The 24,311-nt window shown below is 35.4% G+C and overlaps 1 protein-coding gene across 1 annotated transcript in view; it reads right to left on the bottom strand.

The window, feature by feature from the left end:
* The window catches only part of TJP1 (tight junction protein 1), a 110,262-nt gene that overhangs the window by 33,205 nt on the left and 52,746 nt on the right, over positions 1-24,311 (bottom strand). The window contains 6 exon segments of the mRNA NM_001003140.1: positions 2,984-3,134; positions 5,779-5,884; positions 6,676-6,815; positions 20,205-20,352; positions 21,307-21,475; positions 22,064-22,167. Of these exon segments, the coding sequence (NP_001003140.1) occupies positions 2,984-3,134; positions 5,779-5,884; positions 6,676-6,815; positions 20,205-20,352; positions 21,307-21,475; positions 22,064-22,167 (818 nt within the window).

Below are 24,311 nucleotides of genomic sequence, written 5' to 3' on the forward strand. Positions count from 1 at the left end.
GAGGTTTTTGATGACTGCTTCAATTTCCTCCCTGGTTATCGGCCTGTTTAGGTTTTCTATTTCTTCCTGTTCCAGTTTCGGTAGTTTGTGGTTTTCCAGAAATGCGTCCATTTCTTCTAGATTGCCTAATTTATTGGTATATGTAGCTGCTCATAATATGTTTTTAAAATCGTCTGTATTTCCTTGGTATTGGTGGGGATCCCAGAAATCAGTGGCATTTCTACACACTAACTATGAGACTGAAGAAAGAGAAATTAAGGAGTTAATCCCATTTACAATTGCACCCAAAAGAATAAGATACCTAGGAATAAACCTAACCAAAGAGGTAAAGGATCTATACCCTAAAAACTGCACCCTAAAAACTACAGAACACTTCTGAAAAAAATGGAGGAAGACACAAGCAAATGGAAAACATTCCATTCTCGTGGATTGGAAGAATTAATATTGCGAAGATGTCAATGTTACTACCCAGGGAAATTTACACATTTAGTGCAATCCCTATCAAAATACCATGGATTCTCTTCAGAGAGTCGTAACAAATCATCTTAAGATTTGTGTGGAATCAGAAAAGATCCTGAATAGCCAGGGGAATATTAAAAAAGAAAACCAGAGCTGGTGACATCACAATGCCAGATTTCAGGTTGTACTACAAAGCTGTGATCATCAAGACAGTGTGGTACTGGCACAGAAACAGACACATAGATCAATGGAACAGAATAGAGAATCCAGAAATGGACCCTCAACTCTATGGTCCACTAATACTCAACAAAGCAGGAAAGACTATTCACTGGAAAAAAAGACAGTCTCTTCAATATATGGTGCTGGGAAAATTGGACAGCCACGTGCAGAAAAGAATGAAACTAGACCATTCTCTTACACTATACACAAACATAAACTCAAAATGGATGAAAGGTCTAAATGTGAGACAAGAATCCATCAAAATCCTAGAGGAGAACACAGCCAACACCCTTTTTGAACTTGGCCACAACTTCTTGCAAGATACATCTATGAAGGCAAGGGAAAGAAAAGCAAAAATGAATTACTGGGACTTCATCAAGATAAAAAGCTTCTCACAGCAAAAGAAACAGTCAACAAAACTAAAAGACAACCTACAGAATGGGAGAAGATATTTGCAAATGACATATCACATAAAGGGCTAATATCCAAGATCTATAAAGAACTTCTTAAACTCAACACCAAAGAAACAAACAATCCAATCATGAAATGGGCAAAAGACATGAACAGAAATTTCACAGAGAAAGACATAGACATTACCCAACAAGCACATGAGAAAAAGCTCCGCATCACTTGCCATCAGGGAAATACAAATCAGAACCACAATGAGATACCACCTCATACCAGTGAGAAAGGTGAAAATTCACAAGACAGGAAACAAATGTTGGAGAGGATGTGGAGAAAGGGGAACCCTCTTGCACTGTTGGTGGGAATGTGAACTGGTGGTACAGCCACTCTGGAAAACTGTGTGGAGGTTCCTCAAAGAGTTAAAAATAAAACTGCCCTACGACCCAGCAATTGCACTGCTGGAGATTTACCCTAAAGATATAGATGCAGTGAAACAGCTGGACACCTGCACCCCAATGTTTATAGCAGCAATGTCCACAATAGCCAAACTGTGGAACGAGCCTCAGTGTCCATTGACAGATGAATGGATAAAGAAGATGTGGTCTGTGTATACAATGGAATATTACTCAGTGATTAGAAATGACAAATACTCACCATTTGCTTTGACGTGGATGGAACTGGAAGGTATTATGCTGAGTGAAATTAGTCCATCAGAGAAGGACAAACATTATTTGGTCTCATTCATTTGGGGAATATAAAAAATAGTGAAAGGGAATAAAGGGGAAAAGAGAGAAATTGTGTGGAAATATCAGTAAGGGTGACAGAACAAGAGAGACTCCGAACTCTAGGAAACAAACAAGGGGTAGTGGAAAAGGAGGTGAGCGGGGGTTTGGGGTGACTGGGTGACAGGCACTGAGGGGGGCACTTGACGGGATGAGAGCACTGGGTGATATGTTATATGTTGGCAAATTGAACTCCAATAAAAATAAGTAAAAATAAAATGAAATAAAATAAAAAATAAAACAGTGGAGGACAAATGAAGAGCCAGAGGAAAGGGAAAGAGAAAAACATGAACAGAACAACAAGATTCTGAGCAGGAGACTGAATCCAGGACATGGAGCAGGAGTTACCAAATGCAGGAAGACCAGACTAGAGGTGACAATGACAGTCTGAGCTGGAGAGGTGGAGCAAATAGGAACTCACATTTAATACATGTGATCTTCTGGTTAAAATGGGACATAGTTTATCTGCCAAAAGGTTTGGATGTTTTAAGGAGACAGATAAAGATGGCACTATATGAGTAGACAGCATCGTTTATGGCATAGACAGAAAAACAACAGCAAAAGAAAAGAGACCACACCTAAGCTGGACTTCCTGACTCCTGTAACTGGTCCTACCTCTTGTGGGGTATGAAGCTTTGGAGCCAAGGCAGCTGACACATTTGCCTGATGGACACCCCAATTCCTTGCACGTGAGCCATCCCTAGGGCTATGTGAACTGCTGCAAGGACCACTCCCCTGGGATGGCAAGCTGTGGCCCATGACAGTCTTGTCAGCCTGAATGTCTAGTTGAACTTAAAAAGACTACTTGGTCGATATTATAATATCTAAGACTTTTTTTTTTATTAAGTTCTATGAACACCAGAGATTAAAATGAAATCAGAGGATCACACTCCGTAGTAACACATAATCACAGCAGTAAATGAGAGCAAATGCAGAAATGTGAAGGGACAAGGCTAGTATAATAAAGACTGGATGGATTCCTCATCTGAATGGTTATTTGGTTCAAGAGACTGTGACCTAAGATTATATTTGAATTATAATATTAGGTTTGCTGTGTTTGATGTCTTTCTCTAAAGATCTAAGTACTTTCAAACCGCATCTCTGATATACTGACATACCCTGAGAATTTGATCACCCTCTTCTAAGCCTTCTTTGGCTGCAGGGCTATCTTCTAGAACACCAGCTACAAATATTCCAACATCATTTCCACCAGCCAGGCGCAGGCCCACACTATCTCCTTTTCTGAATTTTACCAATTTCATGCTGGGCCTGTTAAAACAAATATTTCATTTGAAATGGTTAAGAGAAGCTTGAAGTTAATAGTAAACTGCTACAATGAAAACCACACTCAGAATGAAACAAAGGACCATCATCTCAGAAATTCCCCTCATACCACTAATTTACTGAATACAATTTCATATTACACAATTCCAAATCAGCTTTACTGGTACTTTCTTTTATTACTGCTTTACAACTAATTTATAAAACTACTTTATGAAAACATTCTTTTCCCAACTCTTAGCGTTTTAGATGCATTCGGGGCATTTGCAATGGTTAAAAACATCTTCCATTTTTTCCATCCCAATTCATACCATATCATCTCAATGGAATAACTGAGACGTACTATTTTACATGGGTAGAAATTGAAGCATAAACTGACAAATTTTCCTGATACCAGGGAATTAAAATGAGGCTCTAAGCATTGTGATCCAAGAGACAGTTGGTTTTGTTTTGTTTTTTGTTTTATTTTTTTGAGATAGTCATTTTTAAACTTGGCGGTTGGTGCACTCTGACACAAGTCACTTACTTTGCAGCCCCCTTGAATTTTAAATAAAAAACTTATCAGCATTCAGCCTTTCTGGATTAGTCCCACATTCAATCTCTGCCCTTCTTTTACTAGAGAGAGAATAGGAAGGAATTAATATATGCACATTCTTTTATAATCATTGTAGTGCTAAAACCTTGTGCTAGTCTTGACATAAAAACTAAAGGGCATCTTGGAAGAATGGGTAGGCAGAAACGGATCATAATTACAAACTACCCTTTATGGTAATTAATTACAAATTACCTACATGATTACAAATTACCCATCTAGATTTCTAGAACTCTCCCATTTTTCTAGTCTAGAAGACACACAATTCTATTACCTATTCTGACATGCAGTGCAGAAAAAGTCCCCTTCCTCTTAATTCACTAAGTAACAATGAAAAATGATTAGAAGACAAAAGAAAGCATAAAACACAAATCAAATGAATAAATGAGTTGAGGAAAGGGGGGAGTCTAATTCTTTTAAATCAACTAAAGACCACCTTAAGTTTTTAGATCTTATAAGGTATTCACACTTGTCCCATTTCCGTCCCTGGAGCGAACATTTACTAGATGTAAGCATAAGAGCCTGTAGGTTAAATGAGGTCACTCACTGCCAGGGTTGGTGGCACCCTTGGTCCTTCCATGAAAGTATGGGCCAGTGTTATCATGGAATATGTGAATTGCTTAGCTGTGGCAGTGTCCTACTTTTCTAGGTAAGTCCAGAGCCTGCTCACAGACTCCTCTCTCAAACCAGTTAGTACGGAGAGCTTTTTGAAATACTTCCTCAAAGTCCTTGAGACTCCAGGTTCCTGATAGTTCTTTCATAACATGGGCTGATCTAGTGTATCTCAAAAAGTAAAAATCGTTGATTGTAGTCTATATCCCTTAGTAAACTCTGTCTTTTTGAAAGACAGCTTTAGGTTCAATCACAGTATCATGTATCCAAGGATGACTGACATTTTCTACTCTGTGTTACATCAACTACTTGCAATAACTAAAAGTAAACCCATTAACCACTTCTGCCCCAAATCCAGCCAGTGGATTTGAATGAGTAACTGAAGGTTTCTTGGCTCAGGTACAATCCTACCCACAACCTCAATCCTCTTTGGTATCTGTTCCTCAGGGCTCTCTTGGGAAACAGGTCTCCGGAATTAATCATTACAGTTTTCTTAAACCTTAAAGAGTTATAAAAGCTTTCAAGCAATTCTGAAGAAAGAAAAAGAAGGAAACTAATTCCTTCATAATTTATTAAAATGTTGAATTATCAGTTATCTGATATTAACAATATACAATTTTAATACTGTGTCCTACCCTTCTATTTCAGGAGTTCTTTCTATCTAGCTAGGTCTTGCAGTAACAACCCAATTTTCTTTAGCAAAGAAAACAGGTAAGAGCAGGGGTCTAGATCAAACTCACTTGAGTTTGGTTATTTTTCAATTACTCACATCCTGTTCCTTTCACCACAGAGGCAACAAAGACTAAATTGATTATCATGATGGTTTGAAATCTGGTTTAAAAATTTACATCTCAATCTCATCATGTATAGAACAGAGCAATAAAAGGTGTGGAATATAAAAAACTTACTTTTGAGTTGCTAATTAACCTACAACAGGTTCTCAAACAAGGATGATTTTGTCCCCAAGAACATTTGGCAGGGTCTAGAGACATTTTTGGTTGTCGTAACTGGGAGGTGTTACTAGCAGCTAGTGGTCAGGGATGTGGCTCAACAATCCACAATGTGAAGGGCAGTCCACCACAATCAACAAGCACCTGACCCAAAATGTCAATAGTGTGAAAATGGAGAAACACTGGTGTTTCCTGTTTTTTCAAATGCCAGGGCATTAGAAAACTCGTGAAAATTCTGATATCTAAGCAAGCAGAAAACAACTTTTAATTTTTGTAATTCCCGATCTGAAAACTAGGTAGGTGACTGTGGTAAGAAAGTCAACATCCAAAAAGTTTCTTTTTTTGTTCTCTAATCTCTATCACATAAATAATGTGAAATAAAACCTTAATCGTAGCATTAAGCGGTATATGCTTTTAAAAAGGATATACAATATACAATATGGACAAAGAAGACAACACAAGTCTAAAATCACATTACCGGAGAATCCCATCTTCATGAGTTGAATTAGGTAGGACGCCATCAGATGGACTGACAGGTAAATCCACATCTGGTTGTCCAACTTGAGCATACACAGGCTTTGGTTCTATGAGAAAGAAAAATTTAAAAACTGTACAGGAATCACTTTATTAAAAACTGGAATAATAATGTAAACAACTAGGAAAATAACCAAACAATAAAAAGTCCACAAAATATATATAAAATTCATCAGCAAAAATATAAGCTCAGAGAATCTGATAAGGAACATGTGTTATGTATTTTAAAGTTACAAATTCTAATATATATCCCTATAGTGAGGAACAGAGGGAAGGAGGGAGAATCCCTACATTTCTCTAAGACAATCAAAGCAGACCTCTTCACTGTGATAAAATTTGTTTTTAAATATCCACATTCTTGCCACTAAACAAGCAGAGCAAAAAGATTTGATAGAAGGAACTAAGACATTAGAATCCAAATCTCCTGGCCTTTCAAGCAAATGGATCTTGGAGACTTGCAGATTCTTAGGTCTGGTATATACATCTCTATGGTGTATAACAGTGTTTATGAAAACACTTTCAATAGGAAAAATAACTTAAAATTTCTTAAGCCAATCTAATATATCTCCTAAATGAGCAGTGCTGGAGAACAATTTTACTCACTATGAATAGCTGTTAACTATGAATAATTATCTATCCAGAAAAAATTTTTTTTTAAAAATTCATGAAAGCTACTCATCCATGTCAATCTCATACCCATAAGGAATATGCTAGAAGCCAAGTACAAAAAAAAAAAAATCATAATCATTAAAGGATCTTCAAGTTGTCTGTAAATTCTGACAATTATTTTATTTAATCTGATTGCAAATGTTTTCCCAACATAGTATTTTGCTTGGCTTACCTGGAAGACTGGGTGCTTGTTTCTCATTTCTCTCAACTACAACTTCTTCTACTGTTTTATGTGTATGATCATCTGCATGCTTTACAGGAGTTGAGACAGCCCCAGGTTTAGAAATTCTCTCTTCCTCTCTGCTCCGGAGACTACACATTATTAAAATTTAAAAAATTATGAGCATAGAGATGAATGTGAAAACCATTTGTAAGAAAACAGTCTAAGAATAATCAAGCAAACCTTGAAAAATGATGACAAGGGTTTGCTCTAACAGCTATCAAAATATTATAAAAACCAAGTACTTAAAACTTAAGTGGTATTGCCAAAGAAACAGAAAAACAGATCAAAGTATCAAAATAGAAAATGGATTAATCTATCCACAGTAGCAAAATTTATTATGGAAGTGGCAGTTCAAAACTGTCAAAAAAGAATATGCTATTTATTTAATAAATGATGTTAGGACAAATGTTCACAAATTGAGAAAGATTAGATAGATCTCTATGCATATTAATGACAAAAAACAATTTCAGATGGAATTAAGTTCAAATCGTAATATATTTTTAAAAAATTTGTATCATCAAAAATAGAGGACTATTGGGCAGCCTGGGTGGCTCAGCAGTTTTGTACCGCCTTCAGCACAGGGAGTGATCCTGGAGACCTGGGATTGAGTCTCACATCAGGCTCCCTGCATGAAGCCTGCTTCTCCCTCTGCCTGTGTCTCTGACTTTTTCTCTCTTTCCGCGTCTCTCATGCATAAATAAATAAAATCTTAAAAAAAAAAAAAATAGAGGGCTATTAAAGTAAGACTCAAGGCACAAAATCCCTCATACGCCAACAGTGATTCCATAAAAATTTACAAAACATGCAATTAAAAAAATCTATGTTGTTTTTGGTTAAACCAAATGAAATGGAGTTTTTTAGGTCAAACAGCTGAATATGAGCAATTTCATATAATTTGACCTAACATATATAGTGAGTTTAATACCTTAATATTTATATATTGACCAATTTATATGTTGGCTTAACAACACATACAAGAATTTGATATTGAGAGCATATAGGGAACTATAAAAGAGTTTAAAAGAGACAACTCAAGAGAAAAATGAGTATTAGGAAGAGACAATTCAATTCACCAAAAATATACAAGTAACAATAAACAGGAAATATGTTCACCCTCCCTAATAACTAGGAAAACGCACAATAAAATAACTTCAAATTACCTCATCATTCATGAGAACTCAAACACGATAACATCAACCACAGGGAAGGACATGGAGAAACAGACACTCGTACAGGGAGGGTAAAATAAGTGTAAATAAGCACAACTACTTGAGGGCAAAATGGGAGTTACTTACTGAAACAAAAAAGGCAAACATGAATAAAACCTATCCATTTCTAGGCTTATCCTAGAGAAATAAATACATGTTCAAGAATGCATTTTCTTAAAAAAAAAAAAAAAAAGAATGCATTTTCTTTCAAACCTTTTGTTATGGAAAATTCCAAACACATAGTAATACATAGTAATAGTATCACAAAAATCTCATGTATTTCAAAAAGTTTTCAAATGCTCTATCAGCAATTCAATCTGAGGCTAACAGTACCTTAACACTAAAAACTTTGACAATGATAGAACAAACAGAGAAAACAAATATTTTAAACTATAAATGAAGGAAGAAATTCTAAATAAAATGCTAGCTAAAGGAATACAGTAATGTATTAAAAATTTATTATACAATGAGCACAGCAGGGTTATTTTACAAGCATATGGCTGGCTTAACATTAGGAAGCTATTCACATAATTCATTATTACACCCAAATATAAGAAAAAAATATCAAACAGGCATGTGAAAAAAAAAATTCAACAGCCATTCCTAATAAAAATCACAAATAAACCAAAAATATATAGGAGACTATTTTTCAAAACCAAGAGCTAACATCATATTAAACAGGGAAGTTCTGACTGTATTTACTCTAATATCAGTAACAACATAGTGATACTTGCCAATACTACAGTTATTTACCATTATTTTGAAGACTCAGATGGTATAATCATAAGATAATATGCTTGAAATACTGGGAGAATTTTAGTGAGCATAAAAGAATACTAAAATTATATAAAGAAAATTATAACTACATTTTAAAAAAATCAACTGATTTTCCTCAATGTCCTCTATAATCAAAAGAAAATGAAAAGGGAAAAAAATGCCAGCAACAAGAGTATCAGAAACTATAAAATGCCTGGAGAGAATCTGTACAATCTTGCATTGGGGGCGATATCTCCAAATAAGATAAATATCCAGAAGCCATAAAGATGAATATATTTCACTCTTAAAAATGTTTAATTACATAGGAAAAGATATTATAAAGTCTTATATTTGCAGCACACTCCCCAAAAGAGCTACTACTGACTGATGAAATGAAGAACAACATAACAGAAAAATGATCAACAGAAATGAATCTGGTAATTCACTGAGGAAGCAATACTATGGTCAATAATCTCATAAAAAGATGCTCAGCTCCACTAGTAATCAGGAAACCATCAGTTGAAAATAAGGAGTTATCAATTTGCAATCATCAGACTGGTAAACACAGAATTCTGAGAAACAAGTGTAGTCTCAAATGTTACTTTTAGAAAATACGGCATTATCTGCGAAAATTTTAAATAATACCAATATACTCTTTAATGACTTCAGAAATAACAAGAGTCATTATATGAACTTATGGACAAAGATAATTACACAACACTGATTGCACAGGCAAAGACTTAGAAACAGAATTTCCATAATATGTAAAGTTTCTCATCAAAGGAACAAGCCAGAAGGATGTTCACCTTGTACTAAGTAAAATTAGCTAGCTGAAAAATGTGCAGAGTCTGACCTTTACAGTTACTAAAAACACACACAAACTCTATACGTGATGCCACATAAAAATGTGCGTAAGTATGGAGAAAGGCTTAATTCAAGAGGAGTGGGAGATGGGGTAAGGTGGAGTTGACCTATTTTACTTGTTCTAATAAGCGTATCTTGCTTTTATAATTGAAAATAAAAATTAACATTAAAATAAGTTACAATGAAAGGGAGCTATATGTAGAAACACAAGAACAACTGAAACAAAATGTGAAGCACAAACTGCAGGATGTATATGGTGTGACAGGATGAGGTGTCTCCATAGCTCTACAAATACACGTACGTGCACATGCATACATGGAGGAAGAGCTAGATGGGTGTAACCAATCAGGCACCAGTGTTCCCCCCCCGCCCAGGGGAGAAGTAGACAAAATTGTACCCAAGTGGAATAGATTTATCTCTACTATTTCAATTTTTACAACAAAAAATACGTATACATTACTTACTGAGTAAAGATTGAAATGTTTTAAAATATTTTAAAACAATGTTCATTGCAAAATAATGTCTATTGTTTTTAAATGGAATTAAGTCTAACTTTAAACAAAGAATTTGGTTTGATTAATGCATACAAGTCTCTTATCAAGAAAAAGTTTCTTCTGTTACTCTCCTGAAAGGATAAAACATAAGTACTTTTCGTAGTTTCTATTTTCATATTCACTTAACTATTCAATGGGGATGTACTCCTGTTTTAAGTTATATAAATATTAATATGAGCTGCATGTATATAAAATATTCTTTTAGGAAGAACTAAAAGCCGAAGTTTTTTCTGAATCAAATCAGAATGAACTATTTTTAAATCATAAAAACATAAAATGTTTAGCCATTGCTTATGTAATATAATCTCAGGTACAATTAGCTCAAGAATAAATAAATACAATTAAGCTTTATCCCCAAACTGTTCTAGGCACCTCAAGTACAAAAGGCAGTACAAAATAGAAGATCTCCTTACATTTTTTGCATTAAAAATTGCAAATGATATATTATAAATATGAACATTTCAAAGAAAGAGAATAAGATTGAAGAATGTGTAACTTTAATAGTTCTAGAGATCTATTGCTCTGCAACAAACTTTAAAAAGATCTTAAGACAAATATTTGCAATTGATTTTCTTTCTTATAACTTAAACGTTCTAGATTTAAAATGACTGACATTAATGATAACTACCATCTTGTAACTTAGAATCAATACAATAATGTAAACATCCTCCATAATGATAACCAATGGGTCAATTGTTGTGTAATACGGCTCCTGCTCCATCACATAAAACTGCTAGTATTTTCACCATTGGTTAATTTTCGTATTGTATTGCCAAATATTCTTAATTGTTATGACTTAACACTTCAGGTGAATGGAACTCATATCATTCTACGAAATTTTTCATACAACTAATATTTGGAGTATCACTGCTCTTTTTAGTGCATTTCTGCTATCTACCAAAAGATGGAGGCATTATTCAAAAATACATGTAAATTGGGAGCAGTGCTGTTATAAAGGATTATGAAGCAAGTCATCTATGTAACTGTAAACTTTCTAGAATATGTATTAAATGAAATGAGGTAAAAATCAGTGAATACATTTTATTTAACCTATTACATTCAAAATATTATTTCATTAGGTAAACTATAAATTATTAATGAGGTTAATTTACATCTTTTTTGGTGTGCTCAGTCATCAAAATTCAATGTGTTATTTCACACTTAAAATACATCTCAATTTGGACTGGCCACATTTCAAACACTTGGTAGCCACAAATGGCTGGTAGCAACGATGTTGGGCGATATAGATCTACAGTTAACTCCATTAAGAGCAAATGTGACCATTATGTCTATTGCAAGACAACAACTGAATTTGGACATAGGAAATCAGTCTACAATCAGTGGCACTTATTGAAAAAAACTGGCAAGGCTATGACAATGAAAAGAAAACATACTCTCCTCAACTCTTCTGTATATGATCTACTTGACTGCCTCTGAAATAATATCTAAGTTTAACAAACAAACAAAAAGTAATTTTTGCTGTAAGACGAAGGCTTACTTTTATACAAAAACCACTTCTATTCTGAGTCAAGACTCATGTTTATCTACATTCTCTGGCTCTGAGTAGTGGTGACAGACATTTCAACATTCTCAAGGACCTCAAGATCCTCTTAAGGTCATCTGTTTTTCTCCTGGAGGGCAGAAGACAGGGTTTATTTTCCGGATTTTTCATTTATATATCAATCTAATGGCAGTGATCCATTTACCTAAAAACTCTCATCTGGTTAAAAACTCTATTGAAGACAGTTGTTAAAGAAGGGGTAAAAAGTCTCTGCAGAGTTTTTACAATTCACATAAATGAACTCATTGTAAACAGCCTTCTTTAAGTCTTATCCAATCAACTGTATAAATTGGGTAACAGCAATATAAACATACACTCATCAAATCAGTAAGGAGTAACAAATTGTTTTAAGTGACAAATTTTAGGTGTAATTAAAATCCTGAGTGTTTCTGGGCCTATATGCAGAGGGCAGGCAGCTTGGTCAGGGAGTCTCTGAGTTCTGGTGTGTGCTCCCTCAGCAGGCCCCTTGCAGCACACTACAGGCAGTTAGCAGTTTTCCCTGGTTACTCCCTAGGACAGTTTTGTAGTACAAGGTCTCCAACAAGACACTTGTCCAGGAAACTCCTTTACTAAGCACTTTATTTTTTTAAAACTTACTTACTTACTTACTTACTTATTTTAGAGACCGAGACAGAGACACAGGCAGAGGGACAAGCAGGCTCCATGCCAGGAGCCCGATGCGGGACTTGATCCCGGGACTCCAGGATTGCGCCCTGGGCCAAAGGCAGGCGCCAAACCGCTCAGCCACCCAGGGATCCCCTACTAAGCACCTTAGAGGAAATATTTCTTCTGGCAACACACCACAGCTGAATTCTCTGCCATTCAGTGAGCCATGGGGATTGGAAAAGTCCAACAAGGCTGGCTCTGAGCCCTAGCTAGGGATGGGTGGGGGAGCCTCTTCCTTTGGCATCCCCTCTCAGCATCAGGGGGAGTGGCTGCTCCTTATATTCTTTAGAGTTCCCTTTACTTCTTACTAGTGAAATCTTTGTTACTCCAATCCTGTTAAATTTAATCTCTTTACATTAAACGTGCTAGGCTCACTCCTCACTCAGCTTCCTGTCTTGACTGGACCTTGTCTGACAAAACATGCCAGACTGCCCATTTATGAAGCATTCTCTCATGCTTCTGGCTCCCAAACACCTTCTCAAGTGACTGGTCGGTCATGCCTTATTTTAAAAATATCCTTAATATAGAAAATAAACTTGAGGCTGAACATTCACTCCAGTAAAACATTCTTTTATAAAACCAACTTCAAATTCCTAATTACATACCAAATGTCTTATCCTAAAAAACAGATTTATACTTTCTTTTCAGAAACTCATTTATTGCATAAAGGGAGGCAAGATCTACAGAACGTAGGATGCAACCAAAAACTAGATACTAATTCCTTTAAAGATTATTGGGCTATCACAGCATAATGAACAATAAAGATATGTTTAGAAATTAACTTAACCATACTCCACCAACAGGAGAGTTCAGCCAGGAGAGCTAGAAAATATGAGAAAGAAAAACTAAAGGCACACTCAAATCTGGCTATTAAGAATGTTGCGACCAGAGCACCTGGCTCAGTGGTTGAGCATCTGCCTTTGGCTCAGGTCGTGACCCTGGGGTCCTGGGACTGAGTCCCGCATCAGGCTACCCATAGGGAGCCTGCTTTTCCCTCTGCATATGTCTTTGCCTCTCTCTCATGAATAAATAAATAAAATCTTAAATAAATAAATAAGGAATGTTGCAACCACTGCTAAATCTTCTAAATCTTATATGGAAACAAAGATATTTATACATTGTAGTTCCTCCTTAATAGCAATAAAAAAAAATTAACAATCTGCATGACACAAACAAAATTCTAGGGATGACAAAGGCAGACATGCAAAGATTCTAAGCTGGTATGTGGACACAGAAGTGAAGTGTGGTATGCTGAGAAGGCAAGGAATAATTGTACTTATTTTGCGAATTTACAAGCTAAATTCCTACAGTTTAAGCTTATTCTTTACACATTGTAACCTACTTTCTAGAAATACACACACGTGTGTGTGTATGCTTTTGAAAAAATTTGAGTATCTTAGACTGCTCATTTTGGCAAATGTCTTTCAGGCAATAATAACACAGATACAAACTTTTATGAAGTTTATCATTTTGTACAAAGCTTCTCATCTCACATGCTTATTTATGATAGTGATGACTAACCTAGTCCATCTGATTTAGAAGGAAAACAGATCTCTTGTTCAAACTATGATTTTTGTAGGAATGCATAATTTTCAATAATGGGAAGCACTGAGGAAGACCTTTTTTAATTTGAGGATAGCATACTTAAGCCTTCATTGGTGGTGCAATGATTACCAGGTACTTAGATTAATACCTGGAGGAAAATCAATTTTTTTTTTAAAGATTTGAGAGAAAGAGACAGAGACAGAGAGAGAGAGAGAGAACACATATGTGAGTAGGGGAGAAAGAGAGGAGGAAAGAGAGAGAACCCAATTCCCCACAGAGCACAGAGCCAGACTCAGGGATCCATCCTGTGACCCTGAAATCATGATCCAAGCTAAAACCAAGAGTCAGATGCTCAATGGAATGATCCACCCAGGCACCCCTAGAGTAAAACAACCTTTTGACTGAGTGGTATGTTTGGTTGATTTTACAAGAGACCAATGTTGCAACACTCCCCTCATTTTTTAAAAGGTTCTCAAAAAGACAAGAGAAGACTGTTCTATGTTATTTAAATCTGGAAATAAGAGTTTTCATACATTTACTATTCTTAACACGTTACCAAGTGGATAGTCCACTTTTAAATATATTTTATCTATTGTACCTGTATAAAAGCTAATGAATTAAATAAAATTCATACTTTTACTGTTTAAATTGTGGCTATAAAGTAGAATATTTAAGTTTGTTTTTCTGCCATTAGATCCACTGTCTTCCCTTAGAAGTTAAGACTGATAGCACTCGATGAACACACATATTATTACACTTGGGTTTCAAGTTAATTAGTAGAGAAGTGCACCAACTACAGTGTTCCCTCAGCCTGGCTCCTTAGAAAGCATATCAAAAACAAAGCCTCAGCTTAGAATTTTAACCTGGTAACCTAAAATTACCAAGGACTGAAAACAAGTTGGCTCTCATCTAAGTAACAAAAGTTCAGGATGGGTCATTAATATTCTACTCCTTTTGAAATGTTAGACAAAGAATCTAACAACAACAAAAAAAATCCCAATTAAAGTAATAAACAACTTTTTTCCCCCAAAGATTTTATTTATTTATTCATGAGAGACACAGAGAGCGAGACAAAGACGGCAGAGGAAGAAGTAGGCTCCATGTAGGGAGCCTGACATGGGACTCGATCCCAGGACTCCAGGGTCATACCCTGAGCCAAAAGCAGACACTCAACCGCTGAGCCACCCGGGTGTCCCAATAAACAACTTAAAAAAAAAAAAAAAAAAAAAAAAACCTTCCACATTTTTCCTAAAGAAACAATTTTTTCCAAAACAGAAGAAAATACTTCTTAGAACTCTAATCATTCTCTCCTTTGCTCTTGTGATGCTGCTACATAGGTTATCTTGGTGTTATTTCAACAAGTTGAGAAATGGTGCATGCTAGATCTTATTCTGTAATTATCTTCACCTAGAGAGCTCTTTCTTACTCATTTGAAGAAGTCACTCTAGAGAATCCTTCTTCTCTGATCAGGTTATCTAATATTGTCCCCTTGGCCTTCACTATCATACTACCCTGATTTTCTTTATAGTACTTATCACTAAAGGAAATTACTTTTGCATATTTCAAATTTACCTGTTTTCTTCACCTGGATATAAGCCTCAAAGTTCTATGGCAGCAGGAATCTTGCCTAGATTGTTCAGGACGTGATGTATAACACATATATGACATCAATAAATATTTAGTAAGAATTAGCAGGATAGGGCAGCCTGGGTGGCTCAGCGGTTTAGCGCCGCCTTAAGCCCAGCACATGATCCTGGAGTCCCGGGATCGAGTACCATATCGGGCTCCCTATGTGGAGCCTTCTTCTCCCTCTGCCTCTCTCTCTCTCTGTATCTCTCATGAATGAATAAATAAAATCTTAAAAAAAAAAAAAATTAGCAGGATACTGTCAATATTACTGGTTTTTAAAAAAAATCTTTGAACCTTCACTGTGCTGCATCAACTCACCACTTACTGCCTTAGTCTGACTAAAAGACATATGAGCCATGGGGAAGAATTCATTAATCCATTAATGATTCCATTGAGACACTTCAAAAATTATATTTTTCTATCTGGCTCTTTCTTTCACTGATGAAGAAGAAACCAAAAACAACCTGAGGGACTTCATAGCATGAAAAAAGAAAATGTAGCAGTATATACCTACACCAAATTAATTACCAACATTATCACATGTAAATCTTGTTCTGAATAAGGCATCTATCTATTAAATTGGAAGTAATAAAACTTTTTTTTAAGATAAAGAACTAAAACCAAAATCAGAAAACAGAATTTGAAATTCGTCAGAAGATAGGCACTTCTCCTTATTTATTTATTTATTTACTTACTTACTTATTTATTTATTTATGAGACAGAGAGAGAGAGAGAGAGAGAGAGAGAGAGAGAGAGAGAGAGGCAGAGACACAGGCAGAGGGAGAGGCAGGCCCCATGCAGGGAGCTCGATGTAGGACTCGATTGTGGGACTCCAGGATTATACCCTGGGCCGAAGGCAGACGTCAAACCACTCAGCCACCCAGGGACCCCACACATTTTAAAATAGTAAAAGAAATGTACAACTGATACATATAAACATCTCAAATTTTTAGCCTATTGGCAAAGTTCCAGCAAGAACCAAGCAGTATCTGACAGAAACTACGTATACTAGAAGTAAAGAATATTTGTTTCTCTAATACCTAAGAAAACAATTATGGAAGGTAAAAGAAAATGAAAAGCATGTAAATTAAAAAAATGTTCTTTAATCTAAAAGCCAAGACTTCTCTAAGCCATTTAAGCGGATACATAATACGCCCTATATGCCATAGGTATTGGGATTTATCTAGTACTCTTAGAGAACAAGATCATGAGCTAAATTCAATCTTGTATAGTAAAATACTGATAGTAAAAAGTGGACCATATAGGTAAAAGGTTTGATCTCAAATATATCAGCTTAAATGGGCTCAACTGTTGGATGTAGTCTAGAAATTTCTCATTTGTAAAATTTAATTTTATTATTATGCATTTGCTATATCATAAACCACATCAATACTGATAACACTAACTTCAGAATTTAATAGAAGCATCCTCTCTCAGGAGAAACAATGACTAAGAGAATATTTAAAAATTTTACAAAGTTTCCATCTTCTTAAAACATTGCTTTTAAGTACTTCAAAAGCAACCATTTTTATTAAACAGATATGCTAAATATAAATTAAACCTTTTCTATTTGTTAATATCCATTCCTTAATGACTTCAGACAACAACTTAGGCCTTAAGTAAACTTTGTCAGTTTATGGAATAACTGAGTATAAGTAATGCAAAGCATAATTTTTATAATCCAAATTCATCTGAGCTCCATCTGAGCTTTCACTGCAATAGAATATTTTTCTCTACATCTGCTTATGATAATCAGTAGCATCACAGTCACCTTTATATAACAGTTTATAAGACAGAACAAAAAAGGTAAACATATGCTGTCACTCTAGGGGGAGAAGCCATAAAACAGATATGTTAAATTAAATGCTAAGTAGTAGGGAGAGTAAACTGTAACTAAGCAAAAGTTTAGAACATAGCCTGAAAATCAAATACTCTCTAGATATGCAGGGATCACAGTGCAATCAGTGAAAGAATCTTCTCAGTGAAAGCTACTTGGTAATCATCATGAAGCAGTGCCACCAGCTGTAGACTCCCTCAGCATCCCTAGCTCCTAGAGCACAAGTCTTGGCCCAAAGTGGGCTTGAAACACCCTGAATAAAATACTATACAAACCTGGCAACGAGTATCAGATATAAGAAAATCACTGTAATAATTATCTCTATACATGTATTATTTTTTAGGTTTTTTAAAAATATATTTATTTATTCACCAGAGGCACACACACACACACAGAGAAAAGCAGAGACACAGGCAGAGGGAGGAGAAACAAGACTCCATGCAGGGACCCTGATGCAGGACTCCGGGATTACACCCTGGGCTGAAGGCAGACTATTGAGCCACCCAGGCATACCTGTTTTTTATTTTAAAAACAGATTATTTTAGCATTCTCGACCAGGAACTGGCTAACATTTTCCTGATGTGGCTCTGTGACCATATATATTCTGTTGCAATCACTCAAATACACCATTACAGGATGGGTTCCAATAAAACTTTATTTGCAAAATCAGGCAACAGGCTTATTTGGTCCATACGTTGTATAGTCTGCCAACTCCTGTTCTAGAAAACAGTGAGGATACATTGCTCACCTAGTTATAATGAATTAACAGGCTAATATGTTTTTCTCAAGAGGTCTGTCCATGTAACATTTACTCTCTCAGAAAAGAACGTCATGTAGAAGAATTAAGTAGGTTGTATTGATGATGGAATGCTGTGTAGGACCCATAGTGTTTTTTAATACTAGGATTTTACGCTCAAAGAACATCTAAATTACTTCTAAAAACAAGATAATCTGTACAACTCCATAGTTACTTTTAACATGAACTTTAGGGGAAGAAACGAAACCTTTAAGAACTGGTACTCTGTATATCTTGCCTATGGGCAGGTCTCAGAGTACTCAGGAATTAAACTCTCAGCACAAAAATTTGGAAATAATCTTAATACTTTGGGTCTTCTGTAGTCGAAGCATTATTTTTTCTTTAGTATATGCTACATGTTCTAACCAAAAGTTCCTAAATCTGGTGGTGCATGGAAGAGAATGATACCAGGAATTTAAAAACAACAATAAAAAAACCAGTATTCCTCTACCTAAGAACAGGGTCCAGAATTCTGTATTTTTAAAAGATCTCATGATAACTGGCGTTACCCATGAGAATACCTGAGGTTCCCAATTAAAACACCCCAAATGTAATATAAAAAAATCTTTTCTTAAAAAACAAAACAAAAAACCCCCACAACTTGTAAGTTACAGATGCTAAGTGTAAATGAAATCTAAGTAGGGAAAGAAAAAAAGGACATCAAAAAAACTTTCTAAAATTTCAAATTTGCTCACAATAAAAACTAATGGCCAATATCTGGATGATTCTTTTTTTTTTTTTTTTTTTTTTTAAGATATCATGTCCAAATTGTTTGATACCAGTACCATTTGTAGGTGAGAGAAATGTGTTAAAATTATAGTTGCTCCCATGAATCACCCAAGGGTGTTAGTTATACCACTGTGTATGTGTTGTGGTAGCAGTCCTTTTCTTCCAGGTAACATCCCTGCTGTGTCAGGAAAATTTTAAGAACTAATATATTAACTTGCAGCAGTTAAAAATAATAATCAGTTATAAGATAAACCAGGATGGCATGTAACATTAATATACCTTTTTAAAAAATCATTACAATCTTAAAATAAAGATCAGAGTTAATATAATTTATAAATCTAATATTTGAAATTTATAAAGAATCAGCTTCAAAAATATCTAAAACCAGCTGGCTTTTAACATCTTTTAAAAAGCTTTCTTCTGGCTAGATACTCCTCCTTTTTCTGCTTATGTCTTGCTTCCTCACAGAATGTATTTCCCACGGTCCAGTTCTTGGCCTCTCCACGTTTGTCTTTCTTAGCAAATTTAGCAACTTATATGGCTTGAGCTAACACCTCCATGCAAATAAATCCCAAATCACCATCTCTAATCCTAAACTGTTCTCAAATTTTCAAGTGCCTCCTCAAGATCTCCATATGGATTATTGTTAAAAATCATAGATCAATTGGTGGCCTAGAGCCCTAAGGATGTCCACAAATTTGTTGTAAAATGATACATGTATATGTACATGTGTACTTTCCTAGGGATAAGGGTCATAGTTTTCAGTTTCTCAAAAGTATTTGCAACCCCAAAGATCATATAAACTCACGTAAATCATATACTACTAGTATACCAGAATCTTTGGCATAAATACCATAAAGTGTATTTTTAAAAGGGAAAACAAAGTCCAGGTAACACTGTCTAGGAAAGTATTGATAGAGTAGTTAACTTTCCCAAGCAACAGACTCTATAAGCTGGGTAGCATCTTCTAATGCAGTGAATCAGCAAACTGCAGCTTAAGGCCAACTGTTTTTATAAAAAGTTTCATTGGAATACCACTCTCTGCCTGTTCTCATACCGTCTACAGTTATACTTCTGTGCTACAGAGTAGTGACAAGAAGCTATGTAGCTTGCGTATATAAGATACTTACTTTTTTGCTCTTTAAGAAGTTTCACTGACCTGTTTTTAGATAATCCCTAAATTGATTAAAAAAAAAAAAAAACAACAGAAACACACACACACACAAACCCTGACCTAAACTTGATAACCAAAACAAAATCTATCTTCTAGTTTTATTTGTAACCAATATTATGTATCAAGCACATACTATATTAACAATAGAGTAGAATTTACCTGCCACTGCTGGGCTGCTGTGGAGAGTGTCTGGAATGATCAGAAGGCTCTGATCGTTGGTCAGGTGACCGTGACCGGCTGTGGCGGGGAGGTCTATCATGTGATCGACCAGAATGATCTGATGCCAGTGACTGAATTTCTGAAATATCTGTTAAGTAACAGGGTGCTATTTATTTTCCCATGAAATGACTATAGTAAAATGTAAGGTATTCCAATGATAATGTATATATGCTACTAAATATAATTTCATATAAAATTGCTGATTTAAGCATTAACTTCATCAACCACTGATAAATGATGGTGAGCTGTCTATAGAAAAAAAAAAAATAGTGACAACATCACCTCAATAGACTTTAAAGGCATATGCTAATTGAAATAAGTCAGAGAAAGACAAAACAAAACAACCAACCGCAAAAAATAAAACCCCACACAACCACCAAACTCACAGAAAAAGATACCAGATTTGTGGTTACCAGGAAGGGCCCAGGGAGGGGAAAAGGAAGGAGAATTAGAGGAAGGTGCAAACTTTCAGTTACAAAATACCAGGGATGTAATATACAACACAATGACTATAGTTAACAGTACTGTAAGAGACTATATCCTAAGAATTCTTATCACAAGGAGAACTTTTTTCTTTTTATCTATAGGAGAAGATCATGGACATTAACCAACATACTATGGTAATCATTTCACAATATATGTGAATCGAACCATCATGCTATGCACCTTAAACTTCCACACTGATGTATGTCAATTTTTTTCTCAATAAAACTAGAAAAAATTGTAATTAAAAGTAAATCCTCCACTATATATATATATATGTGTATATATATATATACACATATATATACACATATATATGTGTATATATATACACACACATATATATACACATATATATGTGTATATATATATACACATATATATACACACATATATATGTATATATATATACATACACACATATATATATATGTAATTCTTAGATTCTTAGATTTTGATGGTATCTGGTTTGTAGAAAGTGATTTCACTCAAACATATCAAACCTTCCTACTACTTTAATAGGAAACTAAAGGGACTTTCCAAACAAAATTATACTTACCATCTCTCTCAGAAGCATTAGCAGAGTGGATACTGTCAGAAAGATCAGGGACATTCAATAGGGTAGCCCGTTCATCCCTTTGAACTACCATTTTTAACTTGCCTTTAGATCTTTCTATCAAAGTCTTTGCATCTGTCAGTGACATATTTTCTGTCACAGTACCATTTATCTGCAACAGAAAAGAAACTAGGTTGAACATAAATGACAAAATTACAAATATTGTTATGAAACAGGAATATTTAAATTACTCCTCAGCTTGCTTTAAGAACCAAAATATTCCCTTTACACCTTCCTGTATTATTAAAGTAGTCTTTTTTACTGAAATAATAAAATCTTTACCATATTATTGCTTTGTCAGAAAACCCAAATTAGTATCCCCAAGCCTATCTCCAAAAGCCTGTCACTTTCTAGGACTTACAAGCAAACTAACAAACATTTCAATAATACTTAGAGCAGTTATCAAAACCACTTATTGTATAAGACTAGACATACTACCTACAAAGTAGCTCCTACCAGGGAATGCTATTCATTTGTAGTGATTAGTTCGCTGAGGATGACTCCATGCCTAAAGAAAAACATCAGTGTTGACATGTAATAATGGACAAACCATTTTTGTCCATTATAAATGGCAAACCATCCAGTGCCCCAGTGATTTTTAATTTTTTGGTAAAATTGTTTTGAACATGAGAAAGCTGTATAGTTACACTAGAATTTGTTTTCTATTTCAGTTCATTAAAATGTAAGAATAGGACTATACCTTTAATACAACATCGCCTTCTTGAATATTGCCATCTCTTGCTGCCAAACTATCTTGTGAAATTTCCTTTACAAATATATGGCTGGCCAATCGAAGACCATATTCTGAAATAATATATTTAAATATCTTTAGTGTAGAATGCTATGACACTTAAATGGAGTTTTAAGAATATAAAAAATAACCACATTTTTTGAAGTACAATCAATAACAAGTAATTATTCTTGGTTACCCTGCAAAAATGCCATTTCCTCTAATCATCAAAAAAAGTGTGCATGTCAATGTGAAAGCAAAGGAATCTGTGGGTGAGGAAATGGTTAGAGTTGAAGAAGGCACTGGAAGAGTCCAGAAAACTGTCCAGGGACCTGCAAAACTATAGAATTTTGCCTATTTGTATATTAGAACAATGATGACAACGTGACGTCAAGAGGAAAAGCACTGATCGCTCCCTGGGTCTGTCAGGACAGAGAAAAGAACTGTGCCTTTCTGCATTAAAGAAGAAAAACCCAAGACGTGGTTTTTTGTTTTTAATATGGGATGGGTAGCAGATCTAACTCAAGCTTCTAAAAATTGTATCAGAGTTGCAGCTTAACTTAAGGCAAATACACAAAGAGGGCTCACAAGCGGGAAAAATAGGGTAAAAAAATGACTTTTTAGGGGATCTAGGCAGTCAAGTATATGTACTTTAAGAAATGGTTGTTATATCACAGAAAAAACATCAATAGATGACAAGCCTTTCCTTATTTAAGATCAAAAAGCTGAAAAATGACCAATACAGAAATGACCTCAAAATAATCCTCATATATTCAATTACTCCAAGTGTTTCCTTAGGTAAGTATTAACTATGCACCAGGCACTATGGATAAATAGCAGCAAATGAGAGGTAGTCCCTGCACTCCAACAACTCACACACACAGCAGGGGCAAATATAAACATGAGACGAGGCAATACAGGGTTCCGTGTCCAGTGTGGAGTCAGAGGAGGCCTCCCTGAAGAAGAAATACTGAAGTAGAAACACTACTCAACTAGAAGGATGAGGGTACATGTATGTATGTGTATGTGAGATTGGGGGTGGGTGGGTAGAGACACAATGGTTAAAAACAAATGCATCAATATGTATAAAGACCTGGCAGGTTCGCTGAAGCTGTAACAGTAGGGCAGCGGGGACTGAGAACTAAGAAGCAAAAAAATAACACAGAGAAACGTCCAGAGGATCCTCTAACCCTGTGAAGGTGGCTCCAGAACTAACAGGAAGGGATCCAGAAACCAGTTTTCGAGATTCATTAGGTCCGGGTGGCTCAGAGGTTTGGTGCCGCCTTCGGGCCCAGGGCGTGATCCTGGGGATCCAGGATCAAGTACCACATCAGGCTCCCTGCATGGAGCCTGCTTCTCCCTCTGCCTGTGTCTCTGCCTTTCTCTCTCTCTCTCTCTCTGTGTCTCTCATGAATAAATAAATTAAAAAAAAAGAGGTGATAGTTGCTCACCAGACCCCCCCCGAAAGTAACTATTAGAGGATGTGAGGTAACTAAGGTATCATATAAATGATGACTGTGATAAATCTGTTTATGACCATTTTATAATATATATATGTATATCAAGCCATCATGTTTACACCTTAAATGTATGAGAGAAATTAGCGATAAACACGTCATCCATAACTGGCATGAGAAACTGGTAGATGAGAATATATCTAATGAGTGACTTTGTAAGAAACAAAATTTTAAGAGGAAGATGTCAGTTTCATCTGAGATGTGTTGAGTTTGAGGGAGCTACGGGGAACACCACAGTTAATATGCCTAGTGGTTACCCAGCACCCAAGAGACACAGGCACAGACTGGAGAAGCAAGTTTTGCCATCAGCAGCAGATAACTGAAGTGATGAGTTAAATCAGACTGCCTAAAGAGGTTATGTTGAAGAAAAAAAAAAAGAGATTCTGGAACAGAAATCTACCTAATAAGAGTAGGATGAGGAGAAGAACTTGCAAAGGATACAGAAAGGGGATGGGGGACCCCAGAAGGACACAGTATTACCATTCTCTTGTAGTCAAGAGAAGACATTATTTCAAAATATAGGAAGTGGTTAATGCTATGCAAAATGGTACTAAAAAGGCAAGTAAAATAGAGACTAAAAACTTTTACTGGATTTAATGTGAACGGTTTGGAGAACAAGGTGGAAAGATACTAGGCCAGAGAGGATTGAAGAATGAGTAGTAAAATGAAGTAGAAATAGCAATGGTAGACAGTTTGAGAAG

Source organism: Canis lupus, chromosome 3, assembly GCF_011100685.1.
Source record: "Canis lupus familiaris isolate Mischka breed German Shepherd chromosome 3, alternate assembly UU_Cfam_GSD_1.0, whole genome shotgun sequence".
Lineage (NCBI taxonomy): Eukaryota > Metazoa > Chordata > Mammalia > Carnivora > Canidae > Canis > Canis lupus.